The sequence below is a fragment of the Spea bombifrons genome, chromosome 11 (assembly GCF_027358695.1).
Source record: "Spea bombifrons isolate aSpeBom1 chromosome 11, aSpeBom1.2.pri, whole genome shotgun sequence".
In the NCBI taxonomy this organism is placed as follows: domain Eukaryota; kingdom Metazoa; phylum Chordata; class Amphibia; order Anura; family Pelobatidae; genus Spea; species Spea bombifrons.
In genome coordinates, this window is record NC_071097.1 from 37703814 (window position 1) to 37724757 (window position 20944).

Here is a 20944-nt window from a genome sequence, read left to right on the forward strand (position 1 = left end):
CTGTTGGCGGATAGGTTGTTTCTATAGAAGGCTGTGAGTTTCTGATGAAAACACAAAATGAGCCGAAGGCCCTGAATTATTTACATTCAACCCCTAGAGGGTATACACAGCCGGCAAAGCGGATCCAGGATGCCCCAGCCAGGTAAGGGGCCGGTCACTGATTTATCTATACATTATACAGGGGGCCGGTCACTGATTTATCTATACATCATGCAGGGCGTCTGTTACAATGTGCAGTGAAATTAGATCTCTATCGCTCCCGGAACCTGTCGACTCATCTTAGTGCCTATTTCTTGGGCACAAAGCAGTTCATTTAATGACATAAAAACATCCTAATGTAACAGCGCTACAGTATCTGCTGGCGCCATATCTATAAAAAGGGGGAGGAAAAAAAAAAAAGGGAGTCACATTTGGTAAAATTTAATTTCTATAAACAGGATTTCCAAACACTGGATTAAACATTCTGTTTTAAAAAGGAAATCGGAGTCAGTCAGCACATCGTCCGGATCGCAGCATCAGAAGCAGAGGAGCGAATTAGGAGGACTTTGGGGCAAACGACGGGCTAAAAGTTTCCACCCAAAAAAAGAAAGGATTGAAATGCTGCAGGCTGAGGATCTGCGCCTGGCGGGCGACTCCACGGGAGAAAGGGCCACGTTCGCTCAGCAAGCACGCTGGTTTCCAGTAGTAAAGCAGGCGCCGTGGAGCCGTTCCCAGTCTGCTGGGGATCAGCTCAGTCTTCGCGCTTTGGTGCCTCGTCTACGGTTCACGCGACTCCGCCGGAGATGGATTTCAGCCTCAAGAAGGTTTTCTCCCTGAAAAAAGCAATGAATCCTTTTCACAGGTTTACAGAATTCTTACATTTAATTAAATGATTCCTAGCAGAACGCCGAGCATCACCGATATTGTACCCTAGCGGCTGCCCTGCAAACGTTCACACGGCCCCCGAGCATCTCGATGGCGGCAGACACTTTACAATTAGTTTTTTAGTAGACGGTAAGGAGGGTTAACTGCAAGTGCGTGAAGGGAAACCTCAAATCGCCGTCTTTCCTTATATTTAGACGGCGGCAGCTCGTGGGGACGGCGGCAGGAAAAAAGGAGAATAAATCGAGACACTTCGATGTCTAACTCGTGACTGTTACTAGTTTTACGAGACCCCCGCCGGGAGGCCGCTGACTGGCATGTAGTCCGCCCGGCTGCAACGTACTCGAGTGACACTCCTTAGGGTCACTCAGATTCCTGTTACTAAACACATTGTAACATTAACGTGCATGGAATCTTCCAAACCCCCCGAATCACCTACCGATCGCTGCGAAAACACGCCGACCCTTACCGGATCCGGTTCAGTGAAGCGGCTGATCCGGGGAGACGTTCATCGAGCCGTAGATTTCTTTCAGGAATAACAGAGCCGTGTCTTCAGACTCCCTGTAACCGAGGACCACGCGCATGAATACACAAAACGAAAGAATCTCATCCCCATTCAACATATTAGGTTTCCTTTCTACTTCCATTACGCTGTACGTGGGAGCCGCCATCTTGCTGCCCCGTCGCGGGGTATAAATCTCCCTGTCGCCCTGAGATATCTGTGATAATAGCGTTACGGAGGGACCTGCGCGGCTGGAAACAATCTCTAGCGCTAGAGGCTCATGCGCCGTCCGCTAAAACAACGCGGGGAGAGAACAGGAAGCGGCTTCCAACTTCCTGCTCGGGCTGACCAATGGGATTCTGATACTGCCTGCACTGAGGGATCATGGGAAACAGAGGGGAATGCTCTGCCTATAACCCACGGTAATCTCTCATAAACCATATTGTGTCATCGGGTTGATTCCTACTGACCAGTAACAGAGGTGACTCTGTAGAGCGAAGAGATACTCATTGAAGCTCTCGATGGGCTTCTCCTGCAGGACGTAATCGATCCGGCGGCCCCCGTTTAGCGTCCCAATCTTCGTGGAGAGTTCCTCCTCCCTCGAAAACTCCGGGTTCTCCAGCTTTTCAACTACAAGGTATTTAAATCCAGGTTAAGGGGCAGAGACCGCGTAAAGATCCGCCATTCTAACCGCGTGGCCTCCAGGGTATAAAGTACACGAAAACGCCAAACGATGAAATCCAATCTCACCTTCCCCCTCCTGCTGTTTCGCTTCCTCTTCCTGGATCTGATCTGCCACCTTCTTGAGCTCCAGCTGAAGCTGCGTGGATGCAGTGTGAGCGCGGGCGAAGTCATTGAGCGTCTGCCACGCCATGCGGAGGGAACTGATGAAGCCCTGCTTCAGGTCAGAGCCCATTCGCGTCAGGCTTTCCTTCAGCTCTGAGGAAACAGAGTCCGTGTTACGGCGCGCATGCAAAACAATTATCCCCCAGCTCAGTTACCGATGCCGACAACCCCTAAGAGCAGCAAGGACTCACCGAGATGCAGCCTCTTCCTGCCCTTGTGATGAGGGATAAGCACAGGCTTCAGGTCAATGTCTGGAAGGATCATAGGTTCCAGTCTGTAGGCGACAGGATCCAGCTGGAAGGCAGAAGAACAGCTTTTACGGCACCAACGGAGACACGTCAGCAGCTTGAAAGGCCGAGACGCCACCGGAAAGATTGGGTCAAACGGCCGCTACCATCAGCCGGGGCACCAAACCCCGGCACCCCCCTAGTCAGAGCAGTCCCTTGACCCAATTTGCAGGGAAAGTGTTTTTATCTAGATTGCAAGCTCCTTGGTACTGGGCACCTCTTAAAACTTCAGACCAAACTCCAGACTAAAGAAATATTAACAAAAAACTATTTAAAACGTTTGCTTCCAAATCCCTGCCATTAAAATTCGATAAATGAATATCCCGTGAAACGCCATACAGCGGAACGGGAGGACAGAAGTCGGATGTGAAACGAGCGTTTACTCACAAACTAATCTACAAGAAATTAAACCGCGGCGGCTGCTGACGGACCTCACGTCCGGTAATCCCTTCCTATGAATCGTGAAACTGAATCCTTCGTCACTTGGGGGGGATTCTGATGCCAAGAGAGCCGGGGTCCCAGGACCCCCTCAGCCAAGAAGCTGGGAAGCTTAATACACGCAGGGGGCTCTGCACCCACCACGGATATTACCCACTAATATGTGAAGTTCTACCCCTAGGTGATGAAATGTTTGTGGTTCATAAACGCAGGGTTAAGGGTTAAAGCGCGACGGCCCGCACTCACCGGGTGGTATATATTGAAGAAGCCCTTGCAGGTCGGGAGCCGGTACGTCTCATCTATCTTATCCAAGCCTCGCACGGTCAGGAACATCCCGATGGGGGAGCCGAGGGCAAAGAAATTCACGGGCTCAAAATCCAGCGGATTGTATCTCACCGACACCTAACGGGGAGCGGAGGGTATAAAAGCCGGACGTCCAGAATATTCTCCGAGCCCCACAAACAGCCCCATAACGGAGACAGAGGGACGTTCTCATTGGATTACCTAAATTTAACATTTTTGGACCTCACAAACTCCTAAAAAATGAGTAATTATTCCACGTTACACCTTAAAAGCAGCGTACCTGCCCCGTCCCTATTTCAAAGTATTCGTAATCCACGGGAACGTTGGACACGGAGACCCTGGCCGGCAGTCTCTTTCTCAACGGCTCCAGATCGCTGCTCCTTAAAGCCGCTTCCTCAGATCCGGGGGCCACCGACTCCGCCTGCACCCTAATCTGAGCCGCTCTCTCCTCCGCGGCCGCTCTCCTCCGCGCCTGAAACACAACGGCCGGACGGTCAGACCCCACGGCTCAAAGAACATGGAGGGTACGATCCCTGCCTAACAAAAGTGTCCAGCAGAGCCGGCGGTCACACAGCCGATACCACAGAGACGGGGCAGGCGGCAAACTCTTCACTCATCACCAATACTCATAAAGTAACATCCGACGCGAAACAAAATATCAGAGAAAGTAAAGAGCAACGAAACCAGCCGCAGGTATCCGCCATCACTTCATTAACGTTCTTCATCCGCCCGTCTCTGATGACTGAATGCACCGAGGTGATTTTACCATGTATTTTATTCGTTTCTCCATGGGAGGACGCATTCCACGACACACACACTGCACACGCACTCGACGACACACACACTGCAAACACACACACACGCATTCGGCGACACACACACTGCAAACACACACACGCATTCGGCGACACACACACACACACACACACACACACACACTACACCCAGCACTTCCAAGCCGTGAAACCAACCTGATGCGCGACCCTTTCTTCTACAAACTTGGCTATCTTCTTCCTCGGCCCCAGGGGTATTCCCATCTCTTTCAAGTCATCGACCGTACACATGAGCTGAAAAACACAGAACGGCCCAGACGTCATCTCAGAGGAGCGTACGTGCCTGCGCAGGGCGAACGCTAACACCGAACTATCTCAACATACGTAGCCATCTGCGAATGTTCCTTTAGCAAAAGACCGGGACAGAGTAACTAACACGGACCCTACCAAGCAGCACAAAGGGTTAAATAAAGGCCATTAATACCAGGGACTCCATGTCAATCTTCTCCTTTTCAAACACACTGGCGTATTCAGCCAGGCTGAGGGACTCGAGCGCCTCCGTTAGGCCGGGTAACTCGTCCTGCACCGAGTCCGGGTCGCCGCTGCCATCGTCTGACGCCTGCGGCTTATCCTGGAGTGAGAGCGGGGAGAGCTGGGTTTGGGAGCTGACAATCACTGTGCGGGGAGCGCACAGAATTAAAATGTTTTTTAACCCCGCGTGTTTTATCTGAAACGAGCCTCCAGACGCACCTGTTTGCCGCTGCTGGTTTCACTTTTCAACAGACCATTTGTATCCGGAGCAATCACTGATGGGGCCGGCGTGGACGTTAAGTCGGTCTGGTTGGACAGCAAGTCAAACAGAATCAAAGAGCCTTTAATAAAAAAAACAGACACCAGGAAATTCGTTTGTCATCTCCAGATAAATTGAGGGCAGTTTGCCACGGGGAGGGGGTCCAATCATCCCACCCACCGCAAAGCAGTAGGGACCCAGGAACCAAAGGCCCTGCCGCTGCTCCAGATTACAGGGGGGCTGCGGTCTGAGCGAGCGGGGGCCCAAACATAACCTCCCAGCCAAACGGCATCAGCACGCGTTACAAAGGGCCTGATTAAAAGGCATTTTAAATGCACAATATGTTCCAAACGGGTATTGTGGGCACATCCCACTAATAATTCACGGCATTCATAGAAGGGGGCATAACACACACATATATATTTATATATACATTACACACACACATACATATAGACACACACATTATATATATTTATATATACATTACACACACATACATATAGACACACACACTCATTCTCTCACCCACAGCGTGACCGTATATCACAGCCAATAAAACGATGGATTATTCTCGCTGTTTGAAGGGTAGTATTTCGTGCCAATAACGGACACGCAACGTACGCACGCCCGAGCCGTTCATTAACACAATAAAGCCAGCGGGACACGAGCACGGCACTCGAAGTTTTACCTAAACTGTGGCCGGCCACGGAGACGCGGCCGGTGAAGCCGGGGTTCCGGCTCATGAACATCTCGTACAGCCGGTTGAGCTCCAGGCTGACCTTGTCCACGATGGTCTGACAGTACGTGGGGCTGTTGTAGAAGAGAATATCCAGGAGCGTCTCGTTGGTGAAGTGCCGGAGGCGACTGATACTCGGCAACGAGATCTTTTTGATACGTCTGAGAAGAGACAAGCGGCAGGTCACACGCCGGGCGGGGAGGGGGATGGGGGGTGCCTAGGGTCATCAACGAGTTCACTTTAAATATTCGGCCGAGGGCTTGACGATTTATTTCCGATTAACGCTCGTCACTCACACGGCTTCTTTAATACAATCTGTAGGTCATCACCTTGACAATTACTCGGTAACCTCAAACGTGAGCGCTCCGGTAAGACTGGCACACATTATATATTTCATACATAACTGACCTGTCAACCCCCGTGGCATCTCCGTGGAGGGCACCGTGCCAATGGACGGGCAGGAACTCCACGCGGCTCACCCTGCCATCTTCATGCGACCTTTTAAAGTGAGTCCGCAGCAGCTTCAGCGAAACTGTCCTGAAGTCATCGACTAAAGAACGAAACAGAACCGTTATCTTAAGGGTTAAAAGGCAGCCGAGGTATGAATAGCGTGCGCATGTGTATCGCTATAAAGCATGTCGGACCCCCCAACCAAACTGTTAACTACACTATATGCATAAAACAGACCCCAAAACACCCGGCAGTCTCCTGGCAGCACTTCTTCCACAATATCACAATCTGTGTTTTTTCACCCAGCCGGCTATGAAGCTTTTCATATTTACAATGATTCAAAAAAAAAAAAAGGACTTTATTAACACCCACCGCACTCCACGATGCTTCGAAAGCGTAAATCGCACACCGGTCCGATGCCGTGAACCATAAACACCAAATGATCCACCTGAGGCGCTTCTCCTGGAACAAAGACTATCATTAGTTGACATGTAGCGCTAACATATACTGCGGCGCATCACGGAAGTAACGCAAAGAGCATATGTAATAACACGGAAAACACAATCCGAGACAAAAGTAAGGAAGTCAATCGGTTTTAGAATGAAACTTTAGAAACCCCCGTTAAAGGATCATCTGTTACAGAATTTGGCGTCCGCTGGGAGGCTGTAAAACCGGCAGCTTCTCCGATCAGCGGCAGAGGTCGCGGCAGAGGTCGCGGCTGACAGATTAACGGCCCTTTAAATATCACCATTTGCTTCAATTATACAATAAAAGAAACAACAGAGCGACCAGCCAGTTGCTTTTGTAGCTGACCTTATGTGACCTTGTAAAGCCACACAAACTAGGGGGCACTGGACCCCCACAGCAAGTTACCAACGAATGAATGGATCGGATTCCCAGAGAGAAAAGGCCAACGCTATATCATCATCATCATCATCAGGCAATTCCTTAGCGGGGCCGACATCACCAAATAACCACAAAGCCAGAACCCTAAAAGGTCTGCCGGCTAAAATATACTACAGTTCCCACGATCCTGTCATGCATGCTGAGGATTATGGGAGCTGTAGTCCACCGAGTAGTGGCTCGGAGACGTACCATGCGGAATCTCGTCGTGATCATCATCAATGCCCCGCTTCACCACGCGAGGCCTCGCCTGTCCGTCCGGATGGGCTCCCCACTCGTCCGGGATCGCTGAATGCTGGAACTGAACGATCACCTGGGGACAGGAGGCAAGATTTCACACAACGGCCTCTACCGGCCCGGAGCCGCCACAGGGTGTAACCGCCACAGAGGGCCACGGATCTGGGATAACAGGAGCCGTCCTCGCTCACCTTGGGGTTGTGCATGACGATGGTCTCCCCTCCAGGGAATTCTAGCCTCCGGTGCCACTGGTTGGTGGTGACGGCTTTCTTATACTCCGCCTGGAAAGGAGAGTCGGGACTCAGGACAACGGATCGTTCCACAGAACCAAACCCCGCGCCCCCCGCCGTGGCCGAGACTCACCTCCAGCTTCTCGCTGAACTCCTCGCTGTACGGGGTGAACCTGCTGTCCGTGTCTCCTTTGTAGAACCAGGAGCAGCGCCTGACTTCCGAGTCCTCCTCGTCCCAGTAAACGGCTTTCCTCTCGCGATCGTAAAGATACACGTCGTAGCGGCCCCCGTCGGTACTCACCACCACACTCTCGGGGTCGGGCTGGACTGAAGGGGAGACAAAGGAGGTGCATCTATATCACAGGCGACAGGGGAGATATATATATATATATATATATATATATCATAAATAAAAAGGGGCGACGGCGCCGCGACATGCGCAGAAAAAGCCTCACCAGAATTATAAACCTTTTCCAGATTCAAAGAGTCGTAAACGCTGAACGGCTGCCAGACCTCCTTTCCCTCCACCTGCTTGCAGAAGAACCAGTGCGGTTGTAGCGGCTCATACTGGTTTTGTACGAAAGGAGGTGGTCCGGGCGCCGGCGGTCCGGCCGGTCTGGGGTGAGGGTACGACTGCACGGGTGGTGGGGGTGGCAAAGATGGGGCAGCTGCGGTGGGCTAAAAACACACAAAGCATTTCATGACTTTTAATACTTATATATTTATATGTCTTATCAGAACATTGTAGCCTCTCCTGCATGTCAGCTGCTTTAACTACAATTCCTATAACCCTCAGCCGGGGTTCATGGCAGGTGGCACATCTGATTGCTGAGTCTAATGGACTAGAACTTAAATCCCTCGTTAAATCCCTTGAGTTAAACTTAACGAGATATTAGGCATTTCTGATGATTTAACTGCACAATTACCCGGCTCTAAGAATTTCCCAGCATGCAGCAGCAATAATTGCTATCTTTCTAACAATCTGCTGTTGAAAGAGCCTGTAGCTTGGCCCTGTATAATATATAATGAAGTCAGTGAGATGCCCTATATAATGTATAGATAAATCAGTGACCGGCTCCTGTATAATATATAATGAAGTCAGTGAGATGCCCTATATAATGTATAGATAAATCAGTGACTGGCCCCCTGTATAATGTATAGATAAATCAGTGACCGGCCCCTGTATAATGTATAGATAAATCAGTGACCGGCCCCCTGTATAATGTATAGATAAATCAGTGCCCGGTCCCCTGTATAATGTATAGATAAATCAGTGACCGGCCCCTGTATAATGTATAGATAAATCAGTGACTGGCCCCCTGTATAATGTATAGATAAATCAGTGATCCGGCCCCCTGTATAATGTATAAATAAATCAGTGACCGGCCCCTGTATAATGTATAGATAAATCAGTGACTGGCCCCCTGTATAATGTATAGATAAATCAGTGACTGGCCCCCTGTATAATTTATAGATAAATCAGTGACCGGCTTCTGTATAATTTATAGATAAATCAGTGCCCGGTCCCCTGTATAATGTATAGATAAATCAGTGACCGGCTTCTGTATAATGTATAGATAAATCAGTGACCGGCCCCTGTATAATGTATAGATAAATCAGTGACCGGCCCCCTGTATAATGTATAGATAAATCAGTGACCGGTCCCCTGTATAATGTATAGATAAATCAGTGCCCGGTCCCCTGTATAATGTATAGATAAATCAGTGATCCGGCCCCCTGTATAATGTATAGATAAATCAGCGACCGGCCCCTGTATAATGTATAGATAAATCAGCGGGCTGGCCCCTGTATAATGTATAGATAAATCAGTGACCGGCCCCTGTATAATGTATAGAAAAATCAGTGACCGGCCCCTGTATAATGTATAGATTGCTGCACAGTCTCTTCACCTATTGCGTTATACAGGGTCAGCTCAGCCCTTCTCACTGCATACTAAATAGCGAAGGAATAAAAGCCACAGTTCTCCTGCAAACTCCCCGTTTAGCGAATAAACCCCAGTGAGATCCGGGGGATGTTTTATTTCTGGATTTCAATCAGGATATCCAGAAAACGGAAAACTAGACCCAAATATACAGAATTATTGGGTAAATAACGAGCCTTTGGCTTTGGGGCGAGCGCAATATTTTCATGAGCCTTAAGTGACGCTCCGTGCTGGGAATCAGGCGTCGAGCGGCTTCTCCACCCGTAACGGCGTTTAGGTTCTTAATATAAAGCGGAAGGCATGCGGGGCGGACAGAGGTCTAACGCTCATCCACCATCCGGGGCTCCTGGTCAGTTAGGGGTAAGAGCCCCCCCACGATGTAGCCACTAAGTGATACAGGATGGAAGCCGCCCCACCATCAGCAGCCGGAGCCGTCCACGGTGCGGCCCTCAATCATACGGTACAGACGCAAACAAAAGGGCACTTACCGGTGGCAGCGGAGGAGGGGCGCCTTGGTAGCCATGGCCGAGCGGAGGCGCAAACTGTCCCGGCTGTGAATGGGGGCCGATGCTCTGCTCCTGGAGCTGCGGTGGGGTTAGATAGGGATTGATCCGGCTGCTCTGCACATTATGGCGGTACGGATTATAGCCCGCCTGCGAGGAGCTGGTGGGGGGAGCGGGATACGGGGCGGTCGGAGGGCAATTCGGGGAGGCTGAAGGAATGCCGCCCGTTGTAACTTTAGAAGCCGCAGGGTTATTACTAATAAATGGCGGGTTTGGCGTCTGCAGCGGTGCCGTGGTTTGTCCGTTTTGAGGTCCAAACGCAGACGTCGACGCTGGGGGCCTGGCGAAAGCTGCCGGCCCTGATGACGGAGGTGCCGTGGCGAGGGGGGGCTGAGCGATGGCAGCAAATGGATCATTATTCCCCCCCAGGCTGGTCGGCTGTGCAAAGTAACTGAACGTCTGCGGCTTGCTGACCGTGGCAGACGTCTGTCCCAGGAAACTGTCCTCCTCGCCGACCTCGGTGGCATCGACTGCATCCGGAGGGGCAAAAAGAAACACAGAAAGTTAGCGAGAAGGCAACAAAACAAGCGAGCTCTGCAGGCCCCCCCGGGAGTAAAGCTGCGGCCCTCGGGGTTACGGAGAGACTCTCATCATCCCCAGCCATTCTTACCGGCAGAAGTTGGGACACGAGTGAAAGAAACGATGTTATTGAGAATAACGTTTTTTAGCAGCGCGCTGGTTCTGAATCTGAGCAGGTAAAGTGTTAGCTCTGTGACAAGGTTTTTAAAAATAAGACACCCCCATCTCCCCAAAACCAATAACGGGAGGAACGAGCGTCACATGAACGAGCTGTTTGTGCGACACAAAGCCCGCATTATACCCCGCCTGGGAGCGCAGGGACACCAAAGCCTCCGCGGTCTCTATTCCGATCACCGACAACCCCCCCCCCCCGGGAACAGCAGCGATCAGCAGATAAACCGGAGACGTGTTACTGAAGTGCACGGCTTCACCCTGCGCAGAGACAGTGAAACCGCCCGCCCAGGAGGGAACACGCGTGACGCTGTAACGATAACACGCCCCGGGGTCAGACAACTCGACAAGATCCCGGGGCCCCACAACAGAGCCGGGAAACCTGTTTATGGAATAAAATCTACAGCTAAAGAAAGAAGAGTCTAAATGTATTGGGCAAAGTCTAACGACTCCGCGTGGAGACAGGAGCGGAAAAGGGCCCTCCATATAAATGAATGAACCCCCAGAACAGACGGGGTCAGCGGTAACGGCGCAGGAGCGACAGCTTCGGGGTCTTTAACCCTACATTGTCAAAAATAAACCAAAGCCAAGACGGTACTAAATCGAACAACAACCTAGGCCTTTGCATTCAACATGACGCTGGCTACAGCAGGGGTCCGCCCACAAGGAGCCGTGCACTGGTTGCTATGGTGACAAGCTTATGATATATGATAATATAGACTGACAGCGGGTGCCAGGTCAGGACACGTAGTCCCGACCTGAAAGCATGTAATGGGGCTGGCTGAGGGTGATGAGGGTGAAAACAATCATTTAGACGTCTGTCACGGACGGAGCTGCCGTGACAGAGAACACCGTGCCCTGACGTCTCCGTCTAAGGCCTCAGTCTGGGGACCCTCACAGCATTGGGGCCCGGTCTCCTGGGGTTACACATACTGGGGGCCTCCCAATACCGCAGCCCTGATTCCGGGATGTCACAGGATCGAGGTGCAGCCTCGAAGTGTCTCGGTTTGAGGTCTTCCTGACAGTATTGGGGGGGCTCTATCTTGGGGTGTCATGGTCCCAGGGGGCCCTCGCGCTATTGGGGGTGTCACACAGTCCTAGGGGTCTGTCTCCGGAGGTACCCCAGTCTGGGGGCCCGTACAGTATTGGGTCTACCCCCGACTCACCGGGCAGCTCGCCGCTGGGTTGGCTCACTGGGATGAAGGGCACGGAAAAGCTGAAGTCAGAAGCGGAGAAGAGCAGATTGGTACCGGGAGGCCCGGGCTGAGCCCCCGTCGACCTCTTCTCGGCCATGTCCGGCCTCAACTTCCACGTCTCCCTGCCGGAGATCCGTACTCTGACTGACGCCGCACTAGCCAATCAGTGGCGGGCAGACATCAACTGCCACCAATCTGCACAGGCCAGCCCTTCGCTCTGACCAATGACAGCTTGCCCTGCGATCTACTCTTTGCCAATCACAAACTGGCTAGCAGTTACGACGTCACGTACTCTGGCAGCCAACCAAAAATCACTGCTCAGATCGGGGAGGGGTTTGCTAATCACATGCCAGTCTGTTGACCTCCACAACATGGCCGCCTCCCGGTGACTTCCGCCATCCGTCCTTCATGGCTCGGCCCTACGCGTGATGATGGTCTTTTCCCGCCATTGCCGGATCTCTCCCGCGTGAGACGCCATGCCTGGTGTAGATGACTGGATTAGCACCCCTCTGAGCCTGGTGCAGGGGCTGTTTGGTGAGTGAGGCCCTGTACGAGCTGCACGTATATTAAGGGGACTTGATTTTTACTGGGGAGCGTCCCCATCACCCCCTGGGCCAAGCTGACTGAGTGTAAAAGTGAGGCAGTCACCATGGGAACCGATGCCATGTTCCCTGCTGAGTTAAGGTCTCTCTGGGGTACCTGCGCTGGAATACGGCTTCGTGCAAATACACTCCTTTAGAGTGATAAACCCAGCAGCCGTGTGATGCGCTAAAGCCCCCTTTTTGTAATATTGTCTCCTTATAGCGCTTCCCAAGTGGTGCGTGATGGGGTATTTACTCCCCCCCCCGGGGGTGTACAAGGCTCTCCGATCTCCCAGCGTGGGGGTCCCGGGGCTCTGTATATAAATGGTTATAAAAGCAATGATGTCGGGCCAGTTAGTGGCCCCTCCGCTGGGCGCTCTGTGTCAGATAACCCGGCCACTCGGTGACTTTACTGCCCCCGGGGGGGGTAAACGTGGCCGCCGTGTAATCGTTTCTCTCTGTTGCAGCTCAGAATGGACCCGGCTGGGAGAAGAAAGTCACCGAGTATTTCCACGAGAGGCTGCGGGAGAATAAAGCCGCCACGCTGGTAAAGACTCCCCCCATGCGCGGCCCCCGTTACCACCCAGCGGGTCTGCCGCGTCGGGGCTTCACATGCAAAACGTTCGGGGAACCCCCACCGGCGATAACGTTCGGCAACTCCGCGCATGTTTGTCCCGCTCCTCTGTTAAATCCCCTCGTTCTCAGCAGTTTTTTTTTTGCCTAAGGTATTGGCCATTTCAGCTGGGAGGCGGCTCCTGTCAGGCTTTTAAAACCACTGCAGGATATGGCGGCTGCCTATTCTCTCTGCATAGAAAAGCCGCCATTGGACTGCGCTCAGATCCGCCTCTGAGCCGCCGCGGTCCCGAAACGCAAACCGGTGCAGGGGGAGTCGGCGTTACCGTATCAGTCGTTAGCAGGGCCCGGTCCATGTAGTGCCATAAGACGGCGTTGCCCTGGAACCTGTGTTATAAATCATGCGCAGAGCGTCTCCAAGACTCATCGTTTTCCCGTCAGCTTTTGCTTTTCGCACAGAAGTCTCCCGTTTGTCTGGCGTTTCCGTTATAACGGTCGCTGCGCCGGTTTCTCGCCCCGCGGGGGGTCGCACGGCTACTAACGGCTCCTCTGCGTCTCCAGGTCCCCAGTCTGAACGACGTCCCCCCGCATTACCTGAAGCCGGACAGCCTGGTGCGGTTCCGCTGCATGGTGCAGGACACGTTCGATCCGGAGTATTATATGGGAGTTTACGAGACGGTCGACCCGAGAAGCGGCTGCAGGGTAAGTGATGTCACGGAGCGGACCGTTTGCCCGCCCCCCCTCCCGGGGCACCCATTCCCCGCCCCCCCTCCTGGGGCACCCGTTCTCTGCCCCCCCTCCCGGGGCACCCGTTCTCCGCCCCCCCTCCCGGGGCACCCATTCCCCACCCCCCCTCCTGGGGCACCCATTCTCCGCTTTATTTTTTTCTCCTATTCCAGACTCTGCATTTTGGGAAATACAAGGATTTAACGGACTGCGCGGTGAGTCCTCCGACTTTTCTCGTTTGTTTCGTTTTTTAATGTTAAATAAAGTTGTTTTTTTTGATTTTGCGGTTTCTGGTTCGTTGAAATAACGTGTAAGCGTTTCTTATGTCTTGGCAGCCGCAGCATGAAGTGGATTTAAATTCCAGCCGCAGCGTCACGTGGGAGAGGCAGACGCTGTACTGCGTGCCGGTGCCCGGGGAGGCCGCCTGGGCCAAGGAGATATCCTTTGGGTGGAAACGGGGAGTTCCGGAGCTTTCCGGGCTTCGTTCTTTACGCTTTCGTTCCGCGGCGCCGGGCGACACTCTGATACCGAGGATCCTTAACCGACGCGTTTCACGCCTACAGCGGCTCCAGCCAGGCCAGAGCATGCGCGTCCACCTCCTACACCCCCAACCGCCAGAAGAGGAGCTACGAGGAAGAGGAAGAAATGGGTCCGCGCAAGGAACGCCACGCAGGTGCCGCCTCACCGCTACGCTCTCTAAACCAGGAGCCGGTCGGCAGCTCGCCGAATCCCCGGGGGGGCTCCGTTACTTTAATGTTGCATCCATTACCCCCTCCACCTGGCTTCAGATCCCCGCAGTCATTTTTCTCCATGTTGGTTTTCTGATGGCCTCTGGGGGGCGCTGGAGCTCCAGTGTCCTGCAGACCCAGGCCGGCCGCGGATCCTGCGAGACTCTGATTCCTCGCACCGGGTTTTGGGGCTAATCCTAAATAAATGCCCCTGGTTTAACTCCCTCCGCGCCGGCTGAGCTCTCGCTTTACAGTTATTATTTTTTCTGATAGGGGACGACGGCCGCCCGGAGGCAGACAGATCGGGAACCGACGCGCACTCAGCGCAGCAAAACCCCGCAGCGAACTGCGCCCCGGCCATCGACCTCAACTTCCCCCTCCCCGGGGAGAAAGGCCCTGCCTGCCTGGTGAAGGTAACTGCCTGCGGTGGGGCAGATAGTTTTCATGTGTTTGGGTCCTTTACCCCCGTCGGGGTATTTCGGGGGTATTTACACGTTCGTTGTGCTCTATTTCCGAGAATTTGGGGTGTCTTGGGTCAGAATCTTTAATTCCGTTATAAACCTCATTGGCGTAAAATACAGCCGCAGTTCCTCTTCGTTTTTGGCGATCGATATTTTGAGCTGTTTTATAGAAGATGCGGCATTCTCCCCAAAACTGGGGGGGGGGGTAGGGACTCTTAAAGCGACGCGCACGTAATATATACGACAGCCGAGCGCCCCTTCATTTCCCTGAGAATCTCCCCTATGTGTCCGCTATTTCCTGCCCCCGGCTCCACGCGCCTCACGTGCCGCTGCGCATGCACACCCCACTCCCCACCAACCTGACGCGACATCACATCACCCCACATGGGTGCGCAGATAGCGGGGGGCTGCATCTACCGTCCCTTTACACGCCAAGCAGGGCAGAGATTTAGGAGCCGTCTCCCTCTCCGGCAGGTCTACGAGGACTCGGACGCCTTTAAAGTGAACGACGTTATCGAGGTTTACGGCGTTTTATCTGTGGACCCGGCCCTCAGTGCGGTGAATGAGGACAGGTGAGATCGGGGTCCAACGTGGCGCAGGGAGTCGGGGTGATAACTGGGTTTGACCCAATCTCCCCCCACCCCCATAGCCCCTCAGTGTATTCCTTTGGTGCCGGCCCCCATGTGGCCCTCGCCGGTGTCGCTGATTCACAGATCTGTCCGCTTGCCCCTTGCAGGGACGCGGCGTCCGCTCTGCTGGATCTGTACGAGGGTATGGACACGGCGGAGGAGCAGCGCGTGCACAGCCCCCCGGCCTCGCTCGTCCCCCGGATCCACGCCATCGTCACGCAGAAGCTGCAGCATATTAACCCCCTGATGCCGGCCGACCTCCGGGACACCGAGGAGGGCAAACGCTGTGAGTGCCGGCGACCGACGGACTTTCATCTCCCCCATGTTCTTAAAACTTCTAATAATAGGGATTATTCCCAGAAATGGTTAACTTGTAATTTTTGCACCGTAGAGAGACTCGACCTCGTGAAGCGAAACCCGAACGGATTTAATGATTTTTATTTAAAGGATTTGATTCGTTTTCCGGTTAAACAGAAAAGGTGTTTTTTTTTTTTTTTTTTTTTTTTTTTTTTTTTTAGCGGATGAGGTCGGAGGGGTCCTTTTTGGGCTATTCTGCTGCGTTTAAAGGATCGTTTCATACGGCGAGCGACGTGAAGATTCTTGTGTTTTGTTTCTGAGCCTCTTCCTCCTCTCTCAGTTTTTTGCAGCTTCCTGTCCGAGGCGGCCTCTGTAAGGGCCGAGCTGCTGGGCTTTCTCACGCAGGCTCTGCTTGGCGACGGTCTGGCTGCCGAATACGTCCTCCTGCATCTCATCTCCTCGGTGTAAGCCGCAGATTATATGTTCTGGTCTGGGGCCGGTAACGGGCGCAGGACACGCGGGGCGGTCCGTGATATTCAGCGTGACGCTGTGTGTTCGCAGGTACGCGCGATGTGATGTTCTTCCCCTTGGAAAGTTCGCACTCAATCTCAGCGGCTGCCCCCGGAACGGCTCCTTCTCCCGGCTCCTGTATGGCATTCTGCAGCAGCTGGTGCCTGCGGTAAGTGTCGGTGAAGACGGTTTACACCCTCATACCGTGCGTCCCCCCGTGTCCCCCTTATGCGCCCACCTGCATTCGTGAGTCTCAGTCCTTTGGATGCTGGGAGTTGTAGTTCTGCTCGTTTGAGTCGCGTTCATTTCCTGTTAGCTTGTCGGCCGGGGGGGTTAAGATTTGGAAGCTGCTGCTGGGTCCCCGCAGGGTTTCGGCCCCGAAGTCCCGGTGTAAAGAATGCTCCTGTTTTTAGTACGAATCGGAGGAATTTAACCCCTTAATGACAAAGCCCGTACATGTAAAATGCATTGTTTTCAATGGGTTTAGGGACCGCCCATTGTCCTTAAGGGGTTAATGTAAAATAAGCGGCAATGCTCTCTGTGGACAGGGCTGAGAAACGGATAGCGGCGGCTCGGGGGTCTCTCTGCCGGCACTGACGGGGGAAGAGATCGAGGCGCAGAGCCCCACCTGCTTTGGCTGTCGGGGGTTTCAGTTCTTGAGGCTTTTCTTGTTGGCTCTCGGTAGGTTTTGCCGTAATCGCCCCTTCTTTCCCCCCCGCAGTCCCACTACCTCCCGATGACCATCGACAACATGAACGGTCTGCGCTTCGTGCCCCACAAGGACTATTCGGCCAACCGGCTGGTGAGCGGCCTCCTGCAGCTGTCCTCGCAGACCTGCCTGATGGTGGACGAGACTCTCCTGGAGCAGGGACAGCTGGATACCAAAGGTATTCGCGGCAGACGGGTTTTTCCGCCCCATCGCGGATGGCTTTGGGACAGTATGGTGTTCGGGGGTCACCGAGGGGCTTTTAGGTGAATTCTTATGAAAGGAGAAGAAATCAAGATCCCAAATCTAAGCGTAAATGTAACAATCTAGCAGCGTATCTTATCCCTTCCCGAATACCTGCCCCTCCCAGTACTGATTGGGTTAAGGTAAGTTTTGCAGAGAGTGATGGCCCTGGAGGCCATGTTTGTTGTGGGCACGTCTGCCAGCACTTACCGCAGGTGTGTTAAGGGTCCCAAAGTGTTTGTCTGAATCACGTTTGTTTAAACTTTGCTTTCAGTCGCGTGTCATGGACGGAGGAGCCGCCGTTACCTCCAGGGGCAGAATTACGACAACAAAGTGTGAATAATTGCCCCCGTTTCTCTGTCATCACCAATGGGGGGGGGGATTTCTGTGCAAAAAGTCAGAGCCTTGTCTTTGCTATTAAAGGTTAATCGCTGTGCGCGGCTCAAAGGCCACGGCGGTCTCCTGTTCTCCGGTGACAGACCTGTGGCCCCAGGTAACATTCGCTCTATTGTCCCACAGGAGTCCTCAACGTGACGGCTCTGGGCAACCTGATCACCTGGCAGAAGGTGGATTACGACTTCAGTTACCACCGGATGGAATTCCCCTGCAACATTAATGTCCTCGTGGCCTCCGAGGGCCGATCGCTTCTCCCGGTAACTACGATGAATTGTCAGGCTGGTTACCACGGGAACCGGAGCAATAATTATCTCCAAATGATTAAAGCTAAATATTAAGTTGGCATCTTGGGTGAAATTGCAGCAGTCGGACGGGTTAAAGATACGGGGGGGGGGGCACATTATAGAATCTTTATTTTAATTGCCCCCTATCCATGATTATTGTGTTATAAAAGGAAAGTGGCCAAATCTGCTGCCCAGATCGGTTTTGGGGAAATTGGTCAGAAATCTGAATTAAAGCAGAAACCAGGAGGGAAGAGAACAGCCCGTGGGGGGTAAAGCAGGCACGAGCTTCTAAGGGCAGGGGCAGTTTGGCGGAAGAGAAGAATGTTTGCCACCAATTACACAGCGACATTCTGCCCTGCTCCTGAATTGCCCTTCTTCTGCAGATGTGCAGCCCCCGTGGATAACATGACTTACTCGACCTGGCCTTTATTCCCCCGCCAGACATTGGGAAGAGAACCTGGGACGATCCATGTGCCGATTATAATAAATGCCCCCCTGGTGTTCTTTCTTTTCACAGTCGGACTGTCATATCCACCTGCGGCCCCAGACGGCCCCCGACAATATGGAGCAGCATTTAGGAGCCCTGCTCGCTGCCTCTCTGCCCACCCTGCTCAACAAATTCCGCATTTACCTGAGTCTCCTGCGCTTTCTGGACTACAACATCTCGGAAGAGGTCACCAAGGTAAAACGCACCTTTACCCAGAAGCCGGCGCCTCTAGGGCAAGATGGCGGACTTGCCAGAAGGCGAGGGGCCCAGCGGTCTGTATGCCGGCTGTGCCCTGCGGAGGGGCAGTTGGGGCAGCTTTGTGGTTTTATTAAAAGGGGCAGATTAGTCTTTCCATGATCCGGTCTCCTGATCGGCCGTCTGTCCCCCGCAGGCCGTTGAAGAAGACTTTGTGGAAATGCGGAAGAGCGACCCCCAGAGCATCAGCGCCGACGATCTCCACCGGCTGCTGGTTGTCGCCAGGTGCGTACGACTTTCCTTATCCTCGCTTTTTTCTTTTCTGGTAACTTTCCTCCCCGTAGCGGTCGGTATATTTATAGAGCGTCGGCGCATTCCTGGGGGGGAGAGTGGAAAATTCCTATATACAAAATTTATAACATGTTGAGACAGGGCTCCACAAATCCGGGTTGCCATGACGACTTGAAATGACTTCCTGGGAGGTATGCCTGGTACTGCTGTATCGGGCTGCTTGGCTATAGGGGACATGAGGCGGGTGCTCGGCCCCCTGGGAGGCAGCGGTGGACAGCTTACATGCAGTGCAGACGGGTCCGAGGGTTAGTGTGTGTGCGAGTGTTATAGTGTCGGTGTTTGTGCATACATGGTGCCAGAGTCAGTGTGTCTGTGAATAAATGTATATATTGTACTGTAGTGTTGGTCACTGTGTGTGTATAATGGCAGTCGGGGGAGGTGTCTGTATGTATAAGAATGTTGTGTGTGTGTGTGTGTATAATGTCAGAGTCGGGGGGAGGTGTGTGTGTATGTATAAGAATGTTGTGTGTGTGTGTGTGTGTATAACGTCAGAGTCGGGGGGAGGTGTGCGTGCGCGCGTGCGCGTATTAGTGTCTGTTACTGTATGGTGTTAGAAAAACAAATATATGAAAATTATGATCGGGGAACTTTTCATTGGCTCCTAGACCCCCGAGAGGAAGGGGTCCTGATCTTATGAGCTTGCAATCTATTCCTAGGGTTTTTATACTGTGAACGTATTTAATGTTGAGAGATTTAATGTCTCTCTTCCAGATTATTGTCCTTGAGTGCCGGTCAGACCTCGCTGTCCCGGGAGAGATGGCTGAGGGCAAAAGAGCTGGAGATGCAGCGGAAAAGCAGACTTCAGGACCAGAAGTACGTGAATGGAAATGAACTCTGAGCGGAGCGTTGGCTCCGGAGCTCGCACTTACTCCACCCCGACGCGGCAGGACAGAAACTCACGCGATTGTATTAAATCAGTGGATGGGGATTCGGGGTAAGAAAACGGCTGTTTGGGTCGAGATGAATTTGGTGCGGCAGAGGATGCCGGCCGGTGCCCAAACTCCTAGCGCTGCTGGGTGGGAACAGAACGTTGCTTTTGTTTAATGATTTGGTTACTTTTTTAACCATTAATGGTATTTTTCACGTTAAAGGAGCGCCTGCCGTGGCTCTGCGGGGAACGTTGTTTTTTGGCTTATGTTGAAATTTGCATTGTAAGCATTTTTTGATATTAAAGTTTACTAATAAAAGCCGTTTCATGGGTCCTCGCGTATCTGCGTCAGGGGCGGCTTTATTTGGGTTTCTTTTAAATCAGGTGCTCGGCGTCTGACTCCTCCCGCCGGGGCAAGAAGGGCAAGTCTGCAAAGTTGGTGATTCTGTTCATTCGTTTCTCTGCTCAGGACGTTCCACGGGGGCCGCACGTTGTGTTATGAATCTCAGGAGAGATGTGTGGCCCCCGACACATTAACTTGTACTACATGCATGTTTAATACCCTCACTGTATTACCCTCTACCACTTCTGCTGGGAGGCTGTTCCACTTATCTGCTGCCCTCTGTTCTGTTCTGCATGTTTTTCTCCTTACCTGACTCAGATAAATAAGTAAAGCAGGCGGTGGGATGTATAACAAGTATTGCTTCTTAGTAACGCCCGATCAGCAGGAAGGCCCTGTTGGTAGTTATTTTACCCACTTCCCCAGTTACCCCGCGGGGGCAGCAGGGCCGGGGCTTTCTGCTTTCCTAAGGCGTAAAACAAACAGCCTCACCCGGACCGGATCCTCATCCTGGAGCTCTGTTTCTCGCCACCATTTATACGCAGCTTATGATGTCATTTAACAAACCTGCTTTTGGAGTGTTTTGTGCTTTGATAGGAGCCCCCCCTTAACCCTTTCAGTTCCCTTAGAACGTAGCTGTACGTCCTTAAAGCTTGTGGCAGACGGGAGGTCAGGTGGTCGAAATAAATCCGCGGGGTATTAATTATCAGGAAATGCTGCTGAGCAGCAATGGTCGTTTTTCAGCTGCGGCCCCTACAGTTTAGAACAAAAAAAAAAAAAAAAAAGGTATTTCTTAGATTCTATGAAGGCCCTACTTCC

The 20944-nt window shown here is 52.5% G+C and overlaps 2 protein-coding genes across 2 annotated transcripts; one reads left to right on the top strand and one right to left on the bottom strand.

Annotated features, from left to right (window-relative positions):
- Positions 1 to 800: 800 nt before the first annotated feature.
- SEC23IP (SEC23 interacting protein) lies at positions 801 to 11901 on the bottom strand. The gene is made up of 19 exons (XM_053450330.1): positions 11721 to 11901; positions 9790 to 10334; positions 7815 to 8037; positions 7493 to 7686; positions 7321 to 7410; positions 7085 to 7205; positions 6362 to 6451; positions 5948 to 6089; positions 5492 to 5700; positions 4761 to 4882; positions 4495 to 4641; positions 4209 to 4304; positions 3518 to 3709; positions 3181 to 3336; positions 2401 to 2503; positions 2114 to 2302; positions 1834 to 1993; positions 1336 to 1422; positions 801 to 811 (listed from the first exon to the last, which is right to left on the bottom strand). Exons 1-18 carry the CDS (start codon positions 11845 to 11847, stop codon positions 1341 to 1343), a joined length of 2988 nt encoding a protein of 995 aa, XP_053306305.1. The 5' UTR covers positions 11848 to 11901; the 3' UTR covers positions 801 to 811; positions 1336 to 1340.
- A 211-nt stretch (positions 11902 to 12112) lies between these two features.
- Positions 12113 to 20104, top strand: MCMBP (minichromosome maintenance complex binding protein). The gene is made up of 16 exons (XM_053450336.1): positions 12113 to 12284; positions 12799 to 12878; positions 13466 to 13606; positions 13804 to 13845; positions 13966 to 14067; positions 14186 to 14303; positions 14632 to 14771; positions 15294 to 15391; positions 15556 to 15734; positions 16086 to 16209; positions 16307 to 16424; positions 16977 to 17142; positions 17724 to 17857; positions 18402 to 18566; positions 18763 to 18851; positions 19629 to 20104. Exons 1-16 carry the CDS (start codon positions 12227 to 12229, stop codon positions 19753 to 19755), a joined length of 1881 nt encoding a protein of 626 aa, XP_053306311.1. The 5' UTR covers positions 12113 to 12226; the 3' UTR covers positions 19756 to 20104.
- The last annotated feature ends 840 nt before the right edge of the window (positions 20105 to 20944 follow it).